Raw genomic sequence first — 20519 nt, forward strand, 5'->3', positions numbered from 1 at the left:
AAAGTAATCCTTCATCTAACTCTGGAATTGGCACTTGACATTAATAATGTGCAATCAAGATCATTCCAACTTTTTGAGATACCTATGATCTCTTTATCAAGGTGAGGCTTCTGAGCTAGATTGCCGGATGGGCAGGTAAACTAATACTGCAATGCTCAGTGTTGATACACTCGCCGCTAGAAATGTTCACAGTTCCAGCGGCTACAGCAGAATGCTACAGCATCAACACTGAGCATTGCATTGTTACTTTTAGAAAATGCAAGGCAAAGTCATACACAGGTGTACACTTCTCAATGAGATCTCTTCCTGATTTCAAACTCTGCTTTTAAAATCTATTCGAGAGCTTTCACAAACACAAACCTAACAAAAAGCACACTTTACTAAGACTTGACTTGTATTTGCTGTAAATAATTTTTTGAATGGCTTAAATGTAATAGTTGTTCTCCATTTCAGCCTGTTAATCTCCAAGAGGCCAAGCTGTTGCTGAAGGAAGATGATGAGGTGATAACGGAAGTGTATGACTATTGGATAAAGAAAAGGAAAAACTCCCGAGGCTCTTCCCTTATACCAGCAGTGAAACAGGAGAAGCGGGATGGCTCCAGCACCAGTGATCCTTATGTGGCTTTTAGGAGGCGGACAGAAAAGATGCAAACTCGGAAGGTGAGTAAAAGACTGATTTACTCCTTCAGGGATATTGCAAACTCTACATCTGCTATAAAGATCAAGGTTGTTTATAAGAGTTTTAACAATCATCTTATATACAAAACGGTCAGTTAGCTAACATTCAGCGGATGCTGTGCAATTATTATTATTATTTATTATTATTTTTTATTTATATAGCCTGTGCATACAGCTGTGTAACTACAAATCATGCCCCCCCCCCCAGCAAAACTTTTGGGCACCTTAATGTTCACAACCATCCTCTTGCCTCCCCTTGGTGACCCTCACACCCTTGGACCCCATCTTGCAAGGTTCATAAAAAATGTGGCCATCAGGATCTTCAAACCCATAACAAGTGCAGCCACAAAACCACCTAATTTGAAGTATCAGAAAAAGGGAATGTGTGTGTGTGTGGTGCTAGTTATGCCTCTGCCTGCATGTTGCTACATCAGAATCATTTATTTTGCCAAGCACGACTGGGTTGTGGCCGGAATTGGGCTTGGCATATGGGAGTTGAAAACAGCATGCAACAATATAAACATAGATTCCTTACAAATACGAAATGGTACAATACACTTTCATCCTGAACATTTAGCAGCTGTAAAGTTCAACTTTACAACCCTACCCTGCAAGAATTCCACCATGAACAGTTACAGTTTTTTGCAATTTTGACCTAAAGTTTGCTACAGATTGCGAAAGGTGCAACAGTGTAATCAAGTTCTATCACAACTTGCTTGCAATGGATCGAAACCTCTGAACGGAGCCGACTGAAAAAGCGGGAGCCTAGATGAGAGGGATCGTTGGTGTTCCTCAATGCTCTATATGTTAATATTAGCCAGTTGTACTGTGTATGCAGTTGTTCCTTTGGAAGGTACTTTTGTGAGAAAAGTTTGTATGTTTACATATTGAAATTAACTTTATTTATTGTATTTATAAGGGCCTGAGCCCACTAACGCTGTTGTATCCGCTTTTCTTCATCTGTAACATTGATGTGTAACTGAAAAGAGGACACAACTGCGTTAGTGGGCTCAGGCCCTAAAGCGCCAACATATTTTTTTTTCATTGACCAAAAGGTTTATTACGTAGAAAAAGCAGTACAAAATATGCAGACAGATATAAGCATAGTAAAAACTGTAGGGTACATATCAGCGTTACAGAATCATGTAAAATCTGATAACAAAATGAACACAGTACAAAGTAAATGGAAAAGACTTAATACATAGTATATTATGAGAGGCATACCCAGGGGACCTGTTTCATGTCTTCTAAGGCGTATGAAGGAAGGAAGGTGGGAGGTAATAGAATTGGGAAGAGTACATTTCCACCTAGTAATGAGAGGAGTTTACAGAAGAGAGGTAAAGTAGCCAGACAAAAAAAGCAGGAAGCGTTGGACATTAATTTGTATGGTACATGTGAATAAATTAACAAGCATATCAGTTGACTTTGTCCATCCATCTGTCCCAGATTTTATTAAATTTGGTTGGGCAACCCCTGTGTTGATACACTTATTTTTTAAGAGGGAGAGAGTTTTTAACCTTAGTTTTCCAGTCTAAAAACGTAGGGAGAGTGGAGGATAACCATCTAAATGCTATACATAGTTTGAGCATGAATAGGGTTTCCAACAAAAAATATTTGTCAAACTTGTTTATGTCTTGGTCGTATATATTGAGGATGCAGCTTTTAATGTCTAATGAGGCCGGGGATCCCATAGTGTCGTGAAGGAAGGTCACCACTTGTTTCCACAGATTGGCTATTGGAGGACAAAGCCACAGTAGATGTAGAAAAGAAGGGTTGGGTGATGTACATTTAGGACAAATATTTGGGGTGTTCTGAGAGTATTTTGAGATACGGTTAGGGGTGAGGTAGCTTTGGTGAATTATGTAGAGTTGGGACAGACGGTCTCTAATACAAGGGGATACATATCGAGTGGCGAGCAGACAATCTTCCCATTCCTCCTCATCTATTTGGATCTCAAGTTGTAGCCACTTTTCTTTGGATTTTTCGGCTACTGGACCTGAAATTTGTTCATTAAGTATATTCTATAAGGTGCCAATGTGGTGGGGGAGTGGGCCATCCTTGAGGAATTCCATAAGAGTTGAGTTTTCAGTAAGTGGGAGTCCGTTGGGGAATTGGAAACTGAGGGCGTGTTTCACCTGTAAGTACATGTAATGGAATTGCAGAGGTAATGAGTAACAACTTTGGAGGTCGGCATAGGAGAGAAGGGTTGATTGAGTAATTATTTGACCCATGTAGTGGATACCCTTGTCTGCCCACCGGCTGGTGTTATTTAGTTTAAGAAGTTCAGGGAGTTCAGGGTTTTGCCAAAGGGGTGTGTAAAATTCCCATTCCAGGGAGGACATTAATCTGCCTGCGGTGCGCCAGATTTTGGAAGCTTGGAGTAGGATAGTATTTGGTTGAGTTTGGGAGATAAGGGTGCCCTTTAATAGAGCAAAAGGCAGATTATTGGAGCTATCTGTAGAGGAAAATCCCAGCAAATCAGGGGGTTGCAAAGAGTTTGTTACAAACCAGTGGGCTATTTGTTCTAACTGGGAGGCAATGTAGTACAAGAAGGGGGATGGTAAAGCTATTCCTCCCAGGGAGGTGGGACATTGTAGTACCGCATGCCTAAGTTTGGCCCGGGATTTATTCCATACAATAGATAGGATAAGAGATCTTAATTTATTAAAGAAGGATAAAGGCAGGTGTACTGGTGAGTTGTGTAGTATGTAAAGGATTTTGGGCATTAAGACCATTTTAAGCAAATTAGTTCGACCCATGACAGATAGAGGCAGTTTTGTCCAAGAGGACAGTTTGTTTTGAGTGAGCGGTAATAAGGGAGCAACATTGTCATGATAGTATTTATCTGTTGAGGCTTGGACCACTACTCCAAGATATTTAAAAGATGTAACTGCTTTAAGGGGGCATGGTAGCGAGGAGGCAGAGATCTCTGGACCATCAAGGGGGAGAATAGCGGATTTGCTCCAATTGATTGATAGCCTTGAGTATTCCCCCATTTCAGTAATCAATTCAAAGGCTCTGTTGAGGGAGTTGTGGGGGTCGGCTAGATATAAGATCGTATCGTCAGCGTATTGACTGATTTTCTCCTCAATGTTACCTATTTTAAAAAGCGCCAACATATTACACCGCGCTGGACATTAGTTAAGGTTACAGACAATATTTAGAGGTGACATACAGCAATATGACAATACAGGAATAAAAGAAAAACCAGATCATGCAGCAGAGTATGAGTACAAGGTAATGCTTAGTCAGTCACTGGGTGGGAGCATGGAGATTAGGCAAGTTGAGTTCACTCAGATTCATAGGATGGGTGTACTACGGTAATGGAGGTGCATGAACAGGTGGGAGACACAAGGAGAACCCTGCCTGAAGGCTTACAATCTAGAGGTGGGAAAATATTTTTTTTTTTTTTTTTGTAAAATGGCTTTGGACCATTAATTAACTAACAAACAAACCTAATTCTAAGCCTGTTACCCTCCAAAATTTTAAAGATTATCTAAAGCTGACCATACTGTATTTTCTCTTGAAAGCTGCATAAAGTTTTTTTTTTTTTTTTTTTTTTTTCCCTTTCCCAGAGCACGTTCTTGTTTCTAAAACTTATTTCTACTCCATACAGAACCGAAAGAACGATGAAGCTTCTTATGAAAAGATGCTCAAGTTACGTCGGGATCTTAGCCGAGCAGTGACTATATTAGAAATGATTAAGAGGCGAGAAAAAAGTAAACGGGAATTATTACATCTAACACTGGAGATTATGGAAAAGAGGTACGTAGCACCTTGCCTAATGACACTGACGACCAGTGGCGTAGCTAGGGACTATGGGGCCCCATAGCAAAACTTTCATAGGGCCAGAAGATTTAGGCATTCTTGAGCAATACCACCTGCCCCTACCTTATGCATATGAGTTAATTGGACAATTTAAATTCTCATGGGATCTACACTGCATATAGTCCATGAGCACTTAGACAACATCATAGGGTGGTGGAATACCAAAGAAATTAATGGTAAACACGTCACGTACCACCTGGGCCCACTTTGCATCAGGGCCCCATAGCGGTTTCTATGGCTATTGGTACACCCTTGCTGACAACACTTCTGTTTAAGCCATCCGAAAAGCTATTATTGAGCGAGGAATACTTTATGGGACGTCTTAAGATTAAATGTTAGATCCAATCAATTCTTATGAAAATATAGGCCTCCTTGATAGATTTTTGCATTGAGTTGGAAAGGCCATACTGTGTAAAATCGAGGAGAATGATTGAGCAGGATGACGAGTACAGTAAATGGTTTAGTATAAAAGATTCCCAGAATTCTTCTTTGTCCTTCTCATTCGTGGAGATAGATTTTTGTACTGAAGTGGCTTAACCCTAAAGTCATTCCCCATCTGTATTCTGTAAAGTAATGGGGTTGCAAAACTTAGAGGAACTGCTTAATTTTTTATTTTTTTTTACAATTTTAATTTATAAATAATTCAGTTAGTGTTAGCCCCTTGTAAAATCTTTTCTCTCCCTGATTCACAGTCTGACATTTATCACTGGGGGACATCTTTAGTTCTGCCAGGTGATCTGTGCAGAAAGTTACTGAGACTTCTAAGCACAGAGGGAGATATTACTTACTTGACGGTTGGAAAAAGTGGTCATTTCCTGCAATGCAGTGAGGTTCACAGACATAAAACTGTCAGGGGCGTGGTCATGATACAAACCCCTTTGACACTGTATTGGGGAAAAGGAAAAAAATTTTTTGTGGGAAAGTGGTTATCAGATGAAGTGCAATCATGGGTTAAAGTTCCTCTTTAAGGTGTCCATACATCTAGTGATGATGGGCAGATTCGACCAAGAGACAGATTTCTCTCTCGTCGAATCTGATCAGAAAGAGTTCTGTTGGCTGTCCATACACAACAAGCTCACCTCGTGATGCCGCATTTGCCACCCCTGCCATTGTCCCTCCAAATGTTTTATGCCCCCCCCTCCCCCTGTGCATTTATACTTTACCTGTCACACTTTCCACCGTACTTCTCTCTTGGCCCCCCACATGGCTACCTATAATATCACATTATATTACTGCCGTGCACCTGATCGAGCATGTCAGCCCGAGATATCCCAGCATGTCCGATCGATGCATTTGACAGATATATGGCCACCTTTAGGTACTGTATTATTAAAGCCGTTACCACATTTGAAAAGTAGTGCTATCACCATATATCGAAATTAGATTGTGATAAGATATTGTAAAGTTTACATTGATAGACTTTGTCTTGTGCCACTGATGTAATTTTATGTAATATGTTTGCAGGTATAACCTGGGTGACTATAATGGAGAGATACTGTCAGAGGTACTGGCTCAGCGTCAACCATTGAAACCCACCTATACCATCCCCATCATCCCGATTTCTAGCAGCCCGTTCAAACATCAGGACACTATAGAGATTAAAATTAACAAGGTAACATAGATTCACTTGTCTGTACAAGAGTATTACTATTGTGGTTATAATTTCAGCTGATGAAGTTTAGACTTGTTCTAGTTATAAATAGTTATGTTCACTCTTCATCAGTAAAAAATCCAGTTATCGAATACTAACTTTTTTCAACAAATTTTGTTCCAGCAAGAGAAGTCCGATGTTGTACGACCGAAACGGAAATACGAGAAGAAACCCAAAGTCTTACCCTCCTCCCCCGCTGCTCAACAAACAAGCCCTGCTGCACTGCCAGTGTTTAATGCTAAAGATCTGAATCAGTATGACTTTCCCAGCTCTGACGATGAGCCTCTGTCACAGGTAAACAGAAATCTGTCACTCCGGGTCAGAAAATACGTCTTCTCTTGAAACTTGCAATTAGAAATATTGGCCCATATGCAATCCCCAAGAAAAAAAAAAAGAAAAAAAAATCTAGTAGCAGTTTCCCCACAAAATGCAATTAAAGTGATAGCAGATTTCCCCACAAAGTGCACCAGATTGGCAGCAGATTCTTCATAAAATGCATTCAGATTGGCAGCATATTTCCCCACAAAATGCAATCAGATTTGCAGCATATTTCCCCACAAAATGCATTTTGACTGGCAGCCGGAATACAGCCATAAATTCTCAACTGCCGCCAAATTTCCCCTAGGCTGCGACTGCTGTAATGTACATATTTACAGCCCCCCCCCCCCCTTCCGTGCTCCTGCCGCCGCTAACACATCTCAGATCGGCGGCGAACAGGAGATAGGAGCGAGCCAGACCAGCGCATAGCAGCCGCACGATGAATTCAAATGCAGGAAGTGACATCATCGGTCACGTCCAGCATTTGAAATCCCCCCTGCCGCTGCTATGTAGCGCTGCCACTGCATGGAGCAGACGACAGGGGCCGCAGCAGGAGGCCTGGCGGGCCGGATGCGGCTTGTGGGCCGCCAGTTGGACAGCACTGTCCTAGAAGGTAACTCGGGATAAAGTTACAGTAATTGAATATGGGCAATTGATGTTTGCTAATCTGACATATTTGAAGCTTTGTGAGCATTGTCTGCTAAGTTTCAACCACTCTTATTAGGGTGTCATAGCTAATACAAGTACCATGGCACTATGACACCCATGTGGATAAAGTGTAAGAAATGTGTCACTAATATAATATTATATATATAATATTATTAAAAACTGCAGAGTGTAGACAGTTCCTAAGATGTAATTTTCTTTGCAAATGGGCAGAAATGATACTGCTATTAACAATTGTTTATACACGTTTGCACTCTTTGGCTAGTGATGTTTTATCATCACACCTAGGCTAAATTAAAATTTTGATAATGATTTATCATTTCTGCTATTATAGTTTTTCTTTTATAAGGGTTTTATTAATTTTACATAGAAAGTACAGCCAAACTATTCTTACAGACAAGATTTAACTTTACCATTGCATAAATCAGGCAGTAGGATTATATTATAACAGTAATTATTGAAGAACAAAATCATTACACAAAGTTACATAGTATTAATTGATGTTGTGGAGGTGATTTCTACCACCCCAGATGTGAACCCCTTAAAGTGTACCTGAGATGGCACAAAATAATAATAATAAAAATATATATACATACCTGGGCTTCCTCCGGACCACTTCAGGCTAGTCAGTCCCTCGTAGTACTGAGCATGTGCATGACAGGGTGTGCCGCGCATGCGCAGTATGCTCGGACTAGCAGAGTTACCAGGCAAAATTGCGGAAGATCTAGGTGGAGGATGGTGAGCGACTAATTGGCCTGAAGGGGGCTGGAGGAAGCCCCAGGTATGTATAATTGTTTTATTTTGAGCCATCTCAGTTTTACGATATGGCTGCAAGGGCACATGTAAGGGGAAAAATAAGCATAGTGTGAGGGGAGTTTGCTGTCCACCTTATTAACTAAACCACTTACTACTGGACAGACAGCAGCAGCCTAGCGCCCATCAAAACCGGTCTCCAGGGGTCACTCAAGACCAAACTTTGCCGAGTTCCTATTTACACAAAGCTTTACTCCAATTGCTCTTCTATTCTGCTTTACCAGGGGTCCGTCAATTAAAATATTGCAGCTATTATAGTTTCAAAAGAAACCTAGATCACAAGATACAACTCCTCCACGCTCCGCTTGATTGCTAACATTTTTTATTTATTTTTTTGCAGCATGGGCTCACATAATGTTCTGATTGTTCTTATCTATAAACAATCCTTCATCTTCCAATGTAGTTTCATCTATTCTGTACAGAAAGCAGATGGTCCCACTTACTATACTAAGAGACCTAGACTGCCTCTTCTTAAACAGTGCAGAAAAGAATTACATTTCCCTTTTTATCCCATCTGCCATTAAAAGGACATTATTCCTGTGTCAATAAATAACCCCCCAAAAGTATAAAATTAGGGATGCTTTGTTACTACATATGTTGCAGAACATGAGCTGGAAAACTGCCCTGGGATTCTTTGTATGACCAGTCCCTAACTGAAAATTATTGCATAATATACGTTGCTCTCTTCTTAGATGCAGCAGTTTAACCAATTCTATAATTACAGTAGAATCTTGTTATAGTAAAATCTGATATAGTAAACCTCTAGATAAAGTAAACTCGGGCATCAGGTCCCAGCAAATGCACCTGTTTCAATTTACAATGTATGACCAGTTCTGATATAGAAAACTACTTTTCCTGGTCCCTTGGAGTTTCTCCAACCTGAATTATCGCAAATTCTTTCTGTGATAAGAAAGCAAACGTTTGCTTTTCTTGGAGTTTACAATAAAGACATTCTACTGTATTATATAATTCTGGAAAAGTGTACTATAATGTAGTGTTGTATTTTCAGTTTGTGAGGTTAGTACCTTCAGTATGTTCAGCTGTCAGAGAAATGGAATTCTCCAATGTCTAGGCTGGAGAGAGACATGTATAAATAAGACATATTGTACTATATGAATACTGCAATATTACATACATGCATTCTTTTCTCTCTCTTAGGTCATGTCGGGTTCGTCAGAAGCTGAGGAAGAGAACGATCCAGATGGTCCTTTTGCTTTCCGTAGGAAAGCTGGCTGTCAGTACTATGCTGTAAGTTTTGGAGCTATAGTCACTCACTGCCAGCGTCTGCTAATGATGACATGGTTAACGAAGTTTCCTTTTTGATTTTCAAGCCACATTTGGACCAAACTGGCAACTGGCCATGGTGTAGTCCAGAGGAAGGAGGGTTGGGAGACACCCGCTATAGATACTGCCTCACTACCCTCACTGTACCCCGCAAGTGTATTGGGTTTGCACGAAGGCGGGTTGGACGTGGTGGAAGGTGAGTGTCTAAATATTGTCTAAACTTTTACTGAGCAAGATAGACGTTACAGTGACTTTTTAAGGAGACAAGGAAACAGAGAGAACTTCACCCTATGTATGTTTATAGAGAACAGCCTGTCTAATCCTCCCTTCTCATCAAGTAATGAGCTTGTGTAATTTGAGCTGTCAGCTATCTGGCAACTGCCGAATTCTGAACTAATATGTAAACACGGGAGGTTAACTCTGTGTTCCCAGGGTACCAGGAAATAAAAACTCTGCAGAATCCCAGTATGAGTTCTATAAGCTATAACAAGAAAAAAGTTTTTCTTAAAAAGGTTATTATGCTGTTGCTTATCTTTTAAAGCGGAGAGGAAGTTCTGAGTTCAGATATAACCCCCCTCCCCCTTCTCCACAAGAAGATAAAAATAGAGTTTTACCTGAGACTTTCAAGCAGTTTGCAGTAACCATTAGCCTGAAGCACAAGTTATTGGCATAGGCTGATACCTGGGCTGTGGAGTCGGTGCAACCACCGACTCCAACTCTGACTCCGGGAACCCAAAATGGTTCCGACTCCTCGACTCCAACTCCTTAGTCTAATGCTTACCAGGGCTGTGGATTTTGTACAAAATCATCCGACTCCCAACTGCGACTCCTCAGTTTGTGAAATCACAGACTCCAACTCCGACTTTGGGTACCCAAAATTGCTCTGACTCAGACTCCTCAACTCCGACTCCACAGCCCTGGCTGATACAACCAAAGGATTGTGACGAGCATTCCCTGGCTCAGGACCATGGCTTCAAGGGATCATTACTGGATCCCTCAGGCGACAATTCAGAGCTGAGAGCTGTACAGGGCTGTGGCCAAAGCAACACATTTTGTTGCTATGGATGTGGAGGTGGGACAATGGTGCTACACATAACGAAGCCGCTTCCGGCTGGTGGAGTAAAGAGGGGCAATGTGCTTAATCTGAGAAGATCCAGCACATTTGGTGATGAATTGGGCCATTGTACAAATGCTTGATAATCAGCTGAGCCCACCAGCTGGGTTACCTCTGCTGAATTTAGTTTAAGATGTGTAGAAAGCTTTAGACTGCTTCGTAAGAAATGTAGAAATATAGTGACAAGGTCAACAGTAAATCACAATTGCTGTCAGGCTACTGACATGGGTCTGAAATATATAATTGGGCAATTTTTTAAAGCAGTGTTTGACTGTAGACTTTGCTGGTTGTTTTGGTTCTAAACACACAGATGATATTTGAAAGGATGACTATTTTACACACCTCTTTATATTTGCTTGCAGGGTGCTTCTCGACAGAGCGCGTTCAAGCTGTGACAGTGCTTTTCGTCAACTGGACGTGGACATGCTTTCATCTCCTGAACACACTTCAATCAATTTATTTGCCAATACCTCAGAAACGAATACCTCGGATAAATGTTTCTCTAAAGACCTCAGCCAGATATTAGTCAATATAAAATCATGTAGGTGGCGCCATTTTAGGCCACGGACATCATCCCTACATGACAGTGACATTGTTGACTTTTCCTGTAGAACGTTTCACAAAGGTATCACTCGAACAGGCACAGCACAACCTGGGACCCAGACTTGCAGTACCTCGACATCAAATAAAAGTAGCAGTGGTTCAGCACACTTTGGTACGTGGCCTACTATTCTCTCTACTCAGTCATTCCATGGAAGCATGCATTTTACCCCGGAGAAATGTCTTGTCAACCTGCAAATCTGCCCTGCTCAAAGGATGTCCTTCTCATTTTGTGGAGCATTTGTTTTTATTACTTTATATTTTCCTCGCAGCTGGTGGTCCTGAAACCTCAGCTGTAGTTTTGTTTGGTACATCATTCACTCATTCATTTCAAAACCTAGAATGTGCCTCCTGGAATATGCAATCTGCAGTTATTGGTCATCTGTTGCTGGCTTGAATAAGGGAGGTTGCTTAGATCCATGTGAGAAGTTTTGCGCAAGCCCGAGTATCTTATCAAAGTGTCGCACATTTTATGTTTTGGTAGGCTTTTATTTAAAACAAAAATGTAGCACCAGTTTAAAATAAAAAAGTGGTAACATTAATTTTGGTTTAATGCAGATATGCAGATATGCTGTGGATATTGGCATATATTCAATCTTGAAACAGGAGTTGCTGGCTTTTGCATTACCTGGATGGTGATCTTGCATGTTAAGATGGTTGTCTTGTATCTCTAGAGGTTCTACAGGACCACTATTGCAAAATGAATTGTACAATTGTAAATACATTTGTAAACCTGTATATAAGGAGTAGATTTATCACAGAGTAAAATTCACTGTTGATTAACTTTTTCCCCTGATGTTGCGATCAGTCACAGTTGATAATAAAGATCTGACAGGTTGTGGACTAGTACAGCTCCCTATGGGAGGTTCTCAGCATTTCCATTATTCTGTACACAAATGCACACTTTAAAGCTCCTATATAAAGGTGATGTCCTGCCTACCAGCACAGTATTTTGATTGATGGACTGTGTAACTGCTTTTCAGTAAGTGCTTTTGAATGTAAAGAAAACCCTAAGAAACCCCCCCCCCCCCCCCCCCCCACACGTAGATGATGTACTCCAAAGCTTGTCAGATCTTTACTACCTACTGTAAGTGACATAGGAAAAAAAATGTAATTTATATAGTGCATTTTCTTCTGGGACAAATGTACATCCTATATATATGTATACACCTGTGTTTTACATTTTACACATTTTCACAGTGGTGATACTTTACATTTGGAGATTGCAGTGGAAGTTTTACTATATTCAGATTACTGTTTGTATATGGTAATACACCTGCAGCTCTCCCATGCAATTGTGTGATTTACTAAATTTGTATGGGCTGGTGTATTCCAAAAATTCCTATACAAAAAGTGTTGGAGTCAGAACCATAGAGATGAATGGAAGGTAACTGGTTACATTTTGGATAAAGGGTTCATGAATTACAGAAAATAACCTGGTATGCCAGTTCATTGCCATTTGGTTTTAGCCTCTTCTCATATGTATGTATAAGCTGGCTGAAAACTTGCATTCTGAGGATTTGCATTGAATTTTCCAGAGATTTCTTGTACTGGTTTTACAGTAATTTAAATGTATGCATGCAGTGCTAGTTTTTGGCACTGCATGCAGTGCCTCCAAATAGAGTGTAAGTAGTACACTCTATTTGGAGGCATTGCTGTGTCTTTTAATGGAAATGCAGTTTGGCTGATTTGATACTGGTTGCATGATTGTGTTCAGTTTGGGACACACTTTTGCTTCTATATGCTTGTTGGCAAGATTTTTACAGTTAATGTCTAATATGTTCACTGATCTCTTTACAATGGAATAACGACAACTCATCCCGAGGATTTGTGGTATTTTCCATCTCTGCATATATTTTTTTAAAGTGATGATTTCTAGATAGGTGGGAGTCTGAAGAAGGTAAAGGTGCGTACACATGCACTACTACAGCGAACGACTAGTCTGTCAGACCCTCCCGCTGCACGGTCGATCCCCCGACAGCAGTGCGTGTGTACAGTCTGTCTGCAGACTGATAAGGCTGTTTCTGAACGATGCGCTGAGCGCATCGTTCAGAAACAGCCTTATCAGTGTGCAGACAGACTGTACACACGCACTACTGCCGGGAGAATGACCGCCCAGCGGGAGGGTCTGACGGACCCGTCCTCTGTAGTAGTGCGTGTGTACGCACCTTAAGACTAAAGACTTACTCTTTGAATCTTTTAAAGTGGGCCTGAACTCTTGCACAGGTGCAAGGAAAACATATTCAAATGCACCCTGTATGTAATTACATTTAGCCTGTGTAATTCCCCCTCATCTGTGTCTAATCACTAGTTGTAATTTGATCACTCCCCTGCGTCACATGACTGCCTATGGCAAATAAGCAGATAAGCCCATTTGAAAGCACAAGCTGTAAACAATGGGTCTGCTTCCATGAATCAGGAAGTACACAATGTGCAGATTTATTTTAGGATTTGTATGAGCTGTAACAAAGAAATGTTTTTTTATTTAAAGGTTATTATCCTGTTGTGTATTGTTTAGAGCAGAGAGGAGTTCTGAGTTCGGGTCCACTTTAAGTTGGCCAATAAATTGCTCCTCTTCCAGTCACAATCTGCAAAACATGATCTTCCAGCAGGAAGTTTTGAATCAACATCTTAAAAGAAGAAGTACCGTATATACTCGCAAGCAAGCCGACCCGCATATAAGCCGACCCCCAACTTTTACCTGAAAAAACAGGAAAAAATGATTGACCCTCATGTAAACCGGGGGTAGGAAATGCTGGGCGCGTGATCCTCCCAGTATAGCTAGTATAGTGCCCAGTATAGCTAGTATAGTGCCCAGTATAGCTAGTATAGTGCCCAGTATGGCTAGTATAGTGCCCAGTATGGGTAGGTAATTCCCCAGTATAGCTAGTATAGTGCCCAGTATGGGTAGGTAGTTCCCCAGTATAGCTAGTATAGTGCCCAGTATAGCTAGTATAGTGCCCCAGTATAGCTAGTATAGTGCCCAGTATGGGTAGGTAGTGCCCCAGTATAGCTAGTATAGTGTCCAGTATAGGTAGGTAGTGCCCAGTATCGCGCCCAGTATAGGTAGGTAGTGCCCAGTATAGTGCCCCAGTATAGCTAGTACAGTGCCCAGTATAGGTAGTGCCCCCTCCTCTCCCCCGCCCCGCGGTTGCCGCTATCACCTGAGCTGGCGCCGCATCTTCTATTATTCCCCTCTCCGCTCGTAAAGTAATTCACAGCAGCGCGCCCCACGGCGGCTGCTGTAATGACGAGGCAGGAAACCATAGAGAGAGAGCGCGGTTCCCATAGCTACAGGAAGCCGCTCTTTCTCTATGGCTTCCTGCTTCATCGTCACAGCAGCCGCCGTGGGGCGCGCTGCTATCAATTACTATACGAGCGGAGAGGGGAATAATGGAAGATGCGGCGCCAGCTCAGGTGATAGCGGCGACCGTGGAGCGGGGGGTGCGGACCACAGGCGACTCACAAGCCGACCCCCCCCCCCCCCCCCCCCCCCCAACTTTTGATCCCCTTTTTGGGGGTCAAAAATTCGGCTTGCTTGCGAGTATATACGGTAAGCTTTCGGCTAATGAGCCTTTTTCAGACTCTCTACCTGCATGCTGCCAAGATGTTGGAAAGCACAGCTTATTTACAGTGATCACCATAAGGAGGTACATAGATTTAATACCTTCCTGGAAACCTGGATTTATAATCTGTGTAGTTTCCATTTAATGATCAAGATAGGAGTTTGAATTATTGGCCAGCCACTTGTCCAGATACAACTATATAATGAAGCTTTTGTTTGCAACAATAATGGATGATGCAGGATGTGGTAGGTTAGCAACTTTGGTGGTACCATTAAACCACTCTAAAGGTGCGTACACACGCACTACTTAAGAGAACGACGGGTCCGTCAGACCCTCCCACTGGGCGGTCGTTCTCCCGACAGCAGTGCGTCGGTTCAGAAACAGCCTTATCAGTCTGCAGATAGACTGTACACACGCACTACTGCCGGGAGAACGACCGCCCAGCGGCAGGGTCTGACGGACCCGTCGTTCTCTTTAGTAGCGCGTGTGTACGCATACGAATGAGCAAACTCTGTGCTTGTGCTGCTGTTTAGCCTGCCGGCCACTGAGCAGCTTCGTACTGCTGGATGGCAGTGTTTCTAACCTCACACGTGTCAGTATTTGACGCGTGGTGTGGTTACTCGGCAGCAAAAAAAAACCTGCATCATTCTCACGACTGAGTTCTTCCCAACCCCCTCCAGATGACAGGCAGGGATTTCACTGCCGTTAGACTCCCGTGTGAAAGGGGCATAAATGTCTTTAGGAAAATCCCTGAGATCTAGCTGTCTGGGTAAGTTATAAGCTGGTACAGACATTAGATGGCAGGCCATGCAAAGCAGTCCAACCATAACCTTTTATAAAATAGACCATGGTTGCCTCATGTAATCCTCAGTCTGTCCAGCAATGACTGCTTGACTCACATGTACTGTAGACAAAAACTAGCTTGGGCATCATTTTTAGGTATAAAATATTTATAAACCATAAATGAAGGAATTCCGCCGAAATAGAATCTGCAGGAATAAAAATGAGCTGACTCAGCTTTTTGAATCTAAGAAACTGAAGCAGTGATCATATGTCCCTTATTGATTACTGTAGACCCGGGCGGAATTTGCAACACATACACTGTTTATGTGTAGCAGTTGCTGTTTTTTTTGTTTCCTAAGGCAATGATGATTACATTTTTTTGCTCTGACTAGTTTGTGGACTTCTCATCAGCTCAGCACTGTGGATTTATGTGTAATTAGCCCTGCCACACTCAAGCCATAATCCTGTAATTTTAAATGCATTCCCTTTCCTTGCAGTAGCAGTACACACAATATGGTTTTGTATATAGCTGCAGATTTACATAAAAAGTGCTGAGATGGTTACATGCATTTGATTTTAGTAGCTGAACATGTTCATCAAATAGGGCACACGACTCCCAAAGGAAGGTTATTTGTCCTTACTACAAGTGCTGTAGCTTTTGAAAAACGCCTAATAATGCAGTAGCTGTCACTATGGCAACTATATTTATGCATTATGTAAGGAATACAGCACGATTAAGATGATGGCTTTGGGAAGCCAGATAATAGAATACGCAGTGGCAGCTTTCTGATTTATGGTCTCACCAATGTAAGCTTCAGCACCTGCAGAAATCCTGACTAATATTTTATCCAACATTCTTAAAAGGTAACCTAAGGTGAGAGGCATATGGAGACTGCCATATTTATTTACTTTTAAACAATACTATTGTTTCCTGGCATCCTGCTGATCAGTAGTGTCTGAATCACATACCTGGAAAAAAAAATGCAGATAATCTTGTCAGATTTTTGTCAGAAACCTCTGATCTTCACACTTGGTCAGGGCCTGTAACTAAAAGTACAGTTTTAGAAGCAGTGGTTCATCAGGACAGCCAGGCAATGTGTATTGTTTAAAAGTAAATAAGTATGGCAGCCTTCATATGTATCTCACCTCAGGTTTTTTTGAAATAAGAAATTAATCAAAACTAAACCACTTAACGACCGCCTAACGCCGATAGGCGGCGGCTGGTTGTAAGTGGATTTCCATGGAAAACGGCCGCTCGAGTTCCATGTCAGTTCACGGAGGGTGTCTCCGTAAACAGCCTGCGAGCCTCCGATCGCGGCTCGCAGGCTAAATGTAGACACGTGGGGAAGAAATCCCAGGTGTTTTCATCATACGGCGCAGCAGCGCCATAAAGGAGATCGGCGATCCACGGTCTCTGATTGGCCGGGGATCGCCGGCATCTGATAGGCTGAAGCATATCAGAGATGGCACAGGACGGATCGCCGTCCTGTGCCGGCCATGGGAAGGAGGAGAGGGAGGGCCGAATAGCGCTGCGGAGGGGGGCTTTGAGGAGCCCCCCTGCAAGGCACAACAGAGCTTAAGTGGTTAAGCTCAGTGTGAACCTTGGTATACACGCTAGAGTGAACTTGGCGTGTGTGCAGGTGTCCCATGAGGTCACTTAAAAAGAAACCGTGGCCAAGAATTGAACTTCATCCCAATCAGTAGATGATACCCCCTTTACATGAGAAATCTATTCCTTTTCTCAAACTGATCATCAGGGGGCACTGTATGGCTGATATTGTGGTGAAACACCTCTCACAGGAAACTGTGAGGACCGAAGGTTCTAGCAGTTTCCTGTCTGTGAACCTTGCTGCATTGTGGGAAATAGCTGTTTACAGCTGTTTCCAACTGCCCAAAAAGCAAGCAGCAGCTACTTCCAGTGACATCACCTGCCAGCAGTAAAAATGTCACCATGTGATAAATGTCAGAATGTCAATCAGGGAGAGGAAAGCTTTTAGAAGGGGCAAACAGTGACTGAATCCTTTATATATAATTATTGTAACAATTAAGCACTTTTTATCACATTATTTTCACTGGAGTTCCTCTTTAAACATTGACTTGTCAGATCTTTAGAGTGGGGTGGTACAGTCCAGGCATCAACAGACACACCCACTGAGCCTAAAAGTGCGTACACATCTTTGATGGATCCCCCTTGGGTGACATTGCTGGGCTGGCCTGTACAGACATGGGGCAGCTGTGTAGCTGACAATGTTCTGTTGATATGTAGGGGGGGCGGAGGGACAACGGAGCGGCACGGCGGTCAGGGGACTGCTGTAAAAATGCCTGGCTATTGGCTGAGGTGGTCGTTATTGGAGAAGCTTCATATCACACATGAAAGAAAACTGTACAGCTGACAGTTTGCTTTACTTGGTTGTTTTGGTTACAGTGCACAGAAATAGTGCTCTGTGTCTGATTGCTTCATCTCTTAAGAAGCAGCGCACCCAATCCATAAAAGGAGGCCGTGCATGTACAAAGTGACTACAAGGATGTGTTGTTATATCCATAGCAGTGGGCTCAAAGCAATGCACAAGAGAATTCTGTGTGGGAGGATATGTATTTTCTGCTTACTAGCAAGAGCATTGCTAGAAGAATTTTAACAATAGCTGTGGTCAGAAGTGAGGCACAACTTCTGTAGTCCTGTGAAGTCTGGTATTGGGTTTGCTGCGTTATCAGTATTGTGTAGTTATATACTGTATAACGCTGGCATATTCTGCAGTGCTTTACAGTCATGTCACTGACTTCCTCAGAGCAGCTCACAGTCTAATCCCTACCATAGTCTTGTGTCACTATACAAGGCTAAATTTCTCCCATGTCTCAAAAACAGAGATAGGGAAATATCCAGAGGACAGTCACACAACATGGGGAATATACAACATTCATATAGATGGTGTTCTGGACAATATTTAAACCTAGCCAAGTCCAGTTATTGGAATAGTTGACCAAAATGTAATGCTTGGGTATTAAACCTCTGGTCCTCCTAGTCACTAGGACCTAGTGGCTATGCAAGAAGTAAGTCTGTCATCTTTAGGTAATGGAAACTGACCAAATAAATACTCTTGGCTTGCAGCACTGGGTTCCCAGGCTCAGATATGGGCCAGAAAACCGGCGATAGGCAGAAGGGCTGTGCTAATGCATCCCTATGAGATCATTTTCCCTTCAGCATTTGTAATTGGCATAAATCCCAGATGCATTGCATGCAGCATTTTGGAGGGGTGATCGGGATGTGATACTCATTCTCTTAAATGGGAATCGCAAATCGCTGCAAAATCGTCATTCGCAATTTGCTCTCAGAGCCGGAGCCAGCCCTGACTGTCTGGGAAGGGATTAGAGTGTGAGCTCCTCTGAGGGACAGTCAGTGGCTAAATCAATTTCATTGACTATATACACTATGTAAATGCGCTGTGTTATGCTAGGTACACACAATACAATTTTATGGCAGATTTATTTGCCAAATTGATTTTTGTTTCCCTGTCCAATCTGAATCTTGATCGATTTTCCGACCGATTTCCATAAAAGTGAATGGAAATTGATTGGAAAATCGATCGAAATTCAGATTAGACATGTTGTAAAAAATTGATCTGGCAGGTATATCTGCCAGAAAATTGCGTCGTGTGTGCCTAGCACAGGATTTCAGTGCTATATAAATATATAATAGTACTAATACTACAATAATTACTATTTTAAAACACAGGATAATAGGAATTATTACCATTTTTATAACTATTGTACAACATACAAATGTGGGATACATGTTGTCTAAAAGGATCTTTTGTGATTGCTTCAGGTGACAGATAATTGATGATCACTGTGAATAGATGAGCCACTAGGATGACTGCTAAGTATTTGTTCCTTGGCAGCTTGAAGGAGGAACTATGCTACGTACACACATGCGACAACGATCGTTCGTTAAGAACGACGAACAAACTTTTAATTGATGAAAGAACGACCTAAGTAAAGGTAGTTTTAAAATGTGTGTAACGATCTGATCGTTAGAACGAACGTTACATCACGTAAAGCAACTATTGCGCCTGCGCATAAAAATGAGAAGTTCCATGGAGAAATAGTGAAATGCGCATGTCAAGCCTAGTACGAACGACCGTTTCCAACGATGTACTACTTTTGCAAACGATCGTCGTTGGTTAAAATCCGCCGAGACAGAACTTTCTTTTGTAGCGACTTGGCTCGTTCGTCGTTTGCCTTAATAGTCGGTGGTTCGTTTTTTGTAACGATCGTCGTTGGTAAAGATCGGGGAACGATCGTTACAAACGACTATAGTCGCATGTGTGTACGCACCTTTAGTAAGCCGAGTAATATTTAATTCCGCATATTGCTCAAGTGAAGGCCACATACAGGACACATGGTCATTTCAGACAAGCATCTAGCATTTATTTGCAGCAGGGCCCGTTTCCACTAGGACAGTTTCGGCGGCGATTCTGCAGAGTTTCCCCACACATGATTCGCACGTAGAAACTCTGCCATAGGGGATGACGGGGCCGCGGCAAAATTGCTTGCGGGAGCGATTCGCCCGGAACCTCCCGCAGAATTCGCGGCGGAGGCTGCGAATCCCATAGCCGTGCATTGCACGGCTCATGGGATTCGCCTGCGATCCCGCCCACCCGCTCGCAGCCGCACGCCGCACTAGTGGAGACGAGCCGTAAGTGAGAATAATCTGATAAGATAAGCAATTGTGTCCATCCTCCTACTCCTAAAAATTACCTTTAGATATTCTACAGTTTGTTTAAAAACTTTAAAAAAAAGTAGATTTTAATTTTGCATGTGAATTTGGCAACTGAAAATTCACATGCTTCTAGTGGCAACATAGCCTTATTGATTTGTCTCTCCTCTGTCCTGTGTTTTAGAGAGCTAAAATATGTGAACTATTGGCACTTTTTTTATTTTACCCTGCTCTCAAAAGCGTAGTTCTCTGCCACAAAAGTGTTTATGGCTGTAATTCCTTATTTGTGAGGGATGCTGTAGTTTTGGGTCCCAGCTGAAGAGAAACTGTCAGTTGTATATTAAAGAGGATCTGTAGTGAAACTAACAATTAATAAAATTGCTTCTTGTTTACAATATTACTTTATAGATTTAGTCAGTGTTTGTGCATTGTAAAATTTTTACTCTCACTGATCTGAAATTTATCACTGGTGGTGACATCTTTAGTTCTGACAGCTGATCTGTA

The 20519-nt window shown here is 42.0% G+C and overlaps 1 protein-coding gene across 4 annotated transcripts in view; it reads left to right on the forward strand.

Annotated features, from left to right (window-relative positions):
- EPC1 (enhancer of polycomb homolog 1) overlaps window positions 1-20519 on the forward strand; it is a 124391-nt gene that overhangs the window by 80596 nt on the left and 23276 nt on the right. For all 4 annotated transcript variants that reach the window (XM_068235772.1, XM_068235771.1, XM_068235770.1 and 1 more), the window contains 7 exons: window positions 454-660; window positions 4295-4443; window positions 5971-6118; window positions 6281-6451; window positions 9113-9202; window positions 9286-9434; window positions 10715-11067. In XM_068235772.1, the coding sequence (XP_068091873.1) occupies window positions 454-660; window positions 4295-4443; window positions 5971-6118; window positions 6281-6451; window positions 9113-9202; window positions 9286-9434; window positions 10715-11067 (1267 nt within the window). The remainder of the gene's footprint in view (window positions 1-453; window positions 661-4294; window positions 4444-5970; window positions 6119-6280; window positions 6452-9112; window positions 9203-9285; window positions 9435-10714; window positions 11068-20519) is intronic.

The sequence above is a fragment of the Hyperolius riggenbachi genome, chromosome 5, assembly GCF_040937935.1.
Source record: "Hyperolius riggenbachi isolate aHypRig1 chromosome 5, aHypRig1.pri, whole genome shotgun sequence".
NCBI classification, from domain to species: Eukaryota; Metazoa; Chordata; class Amphibia; order Anura; family Hyperoliidae; genus Hyperolius; species Hyperolius riggenbachi.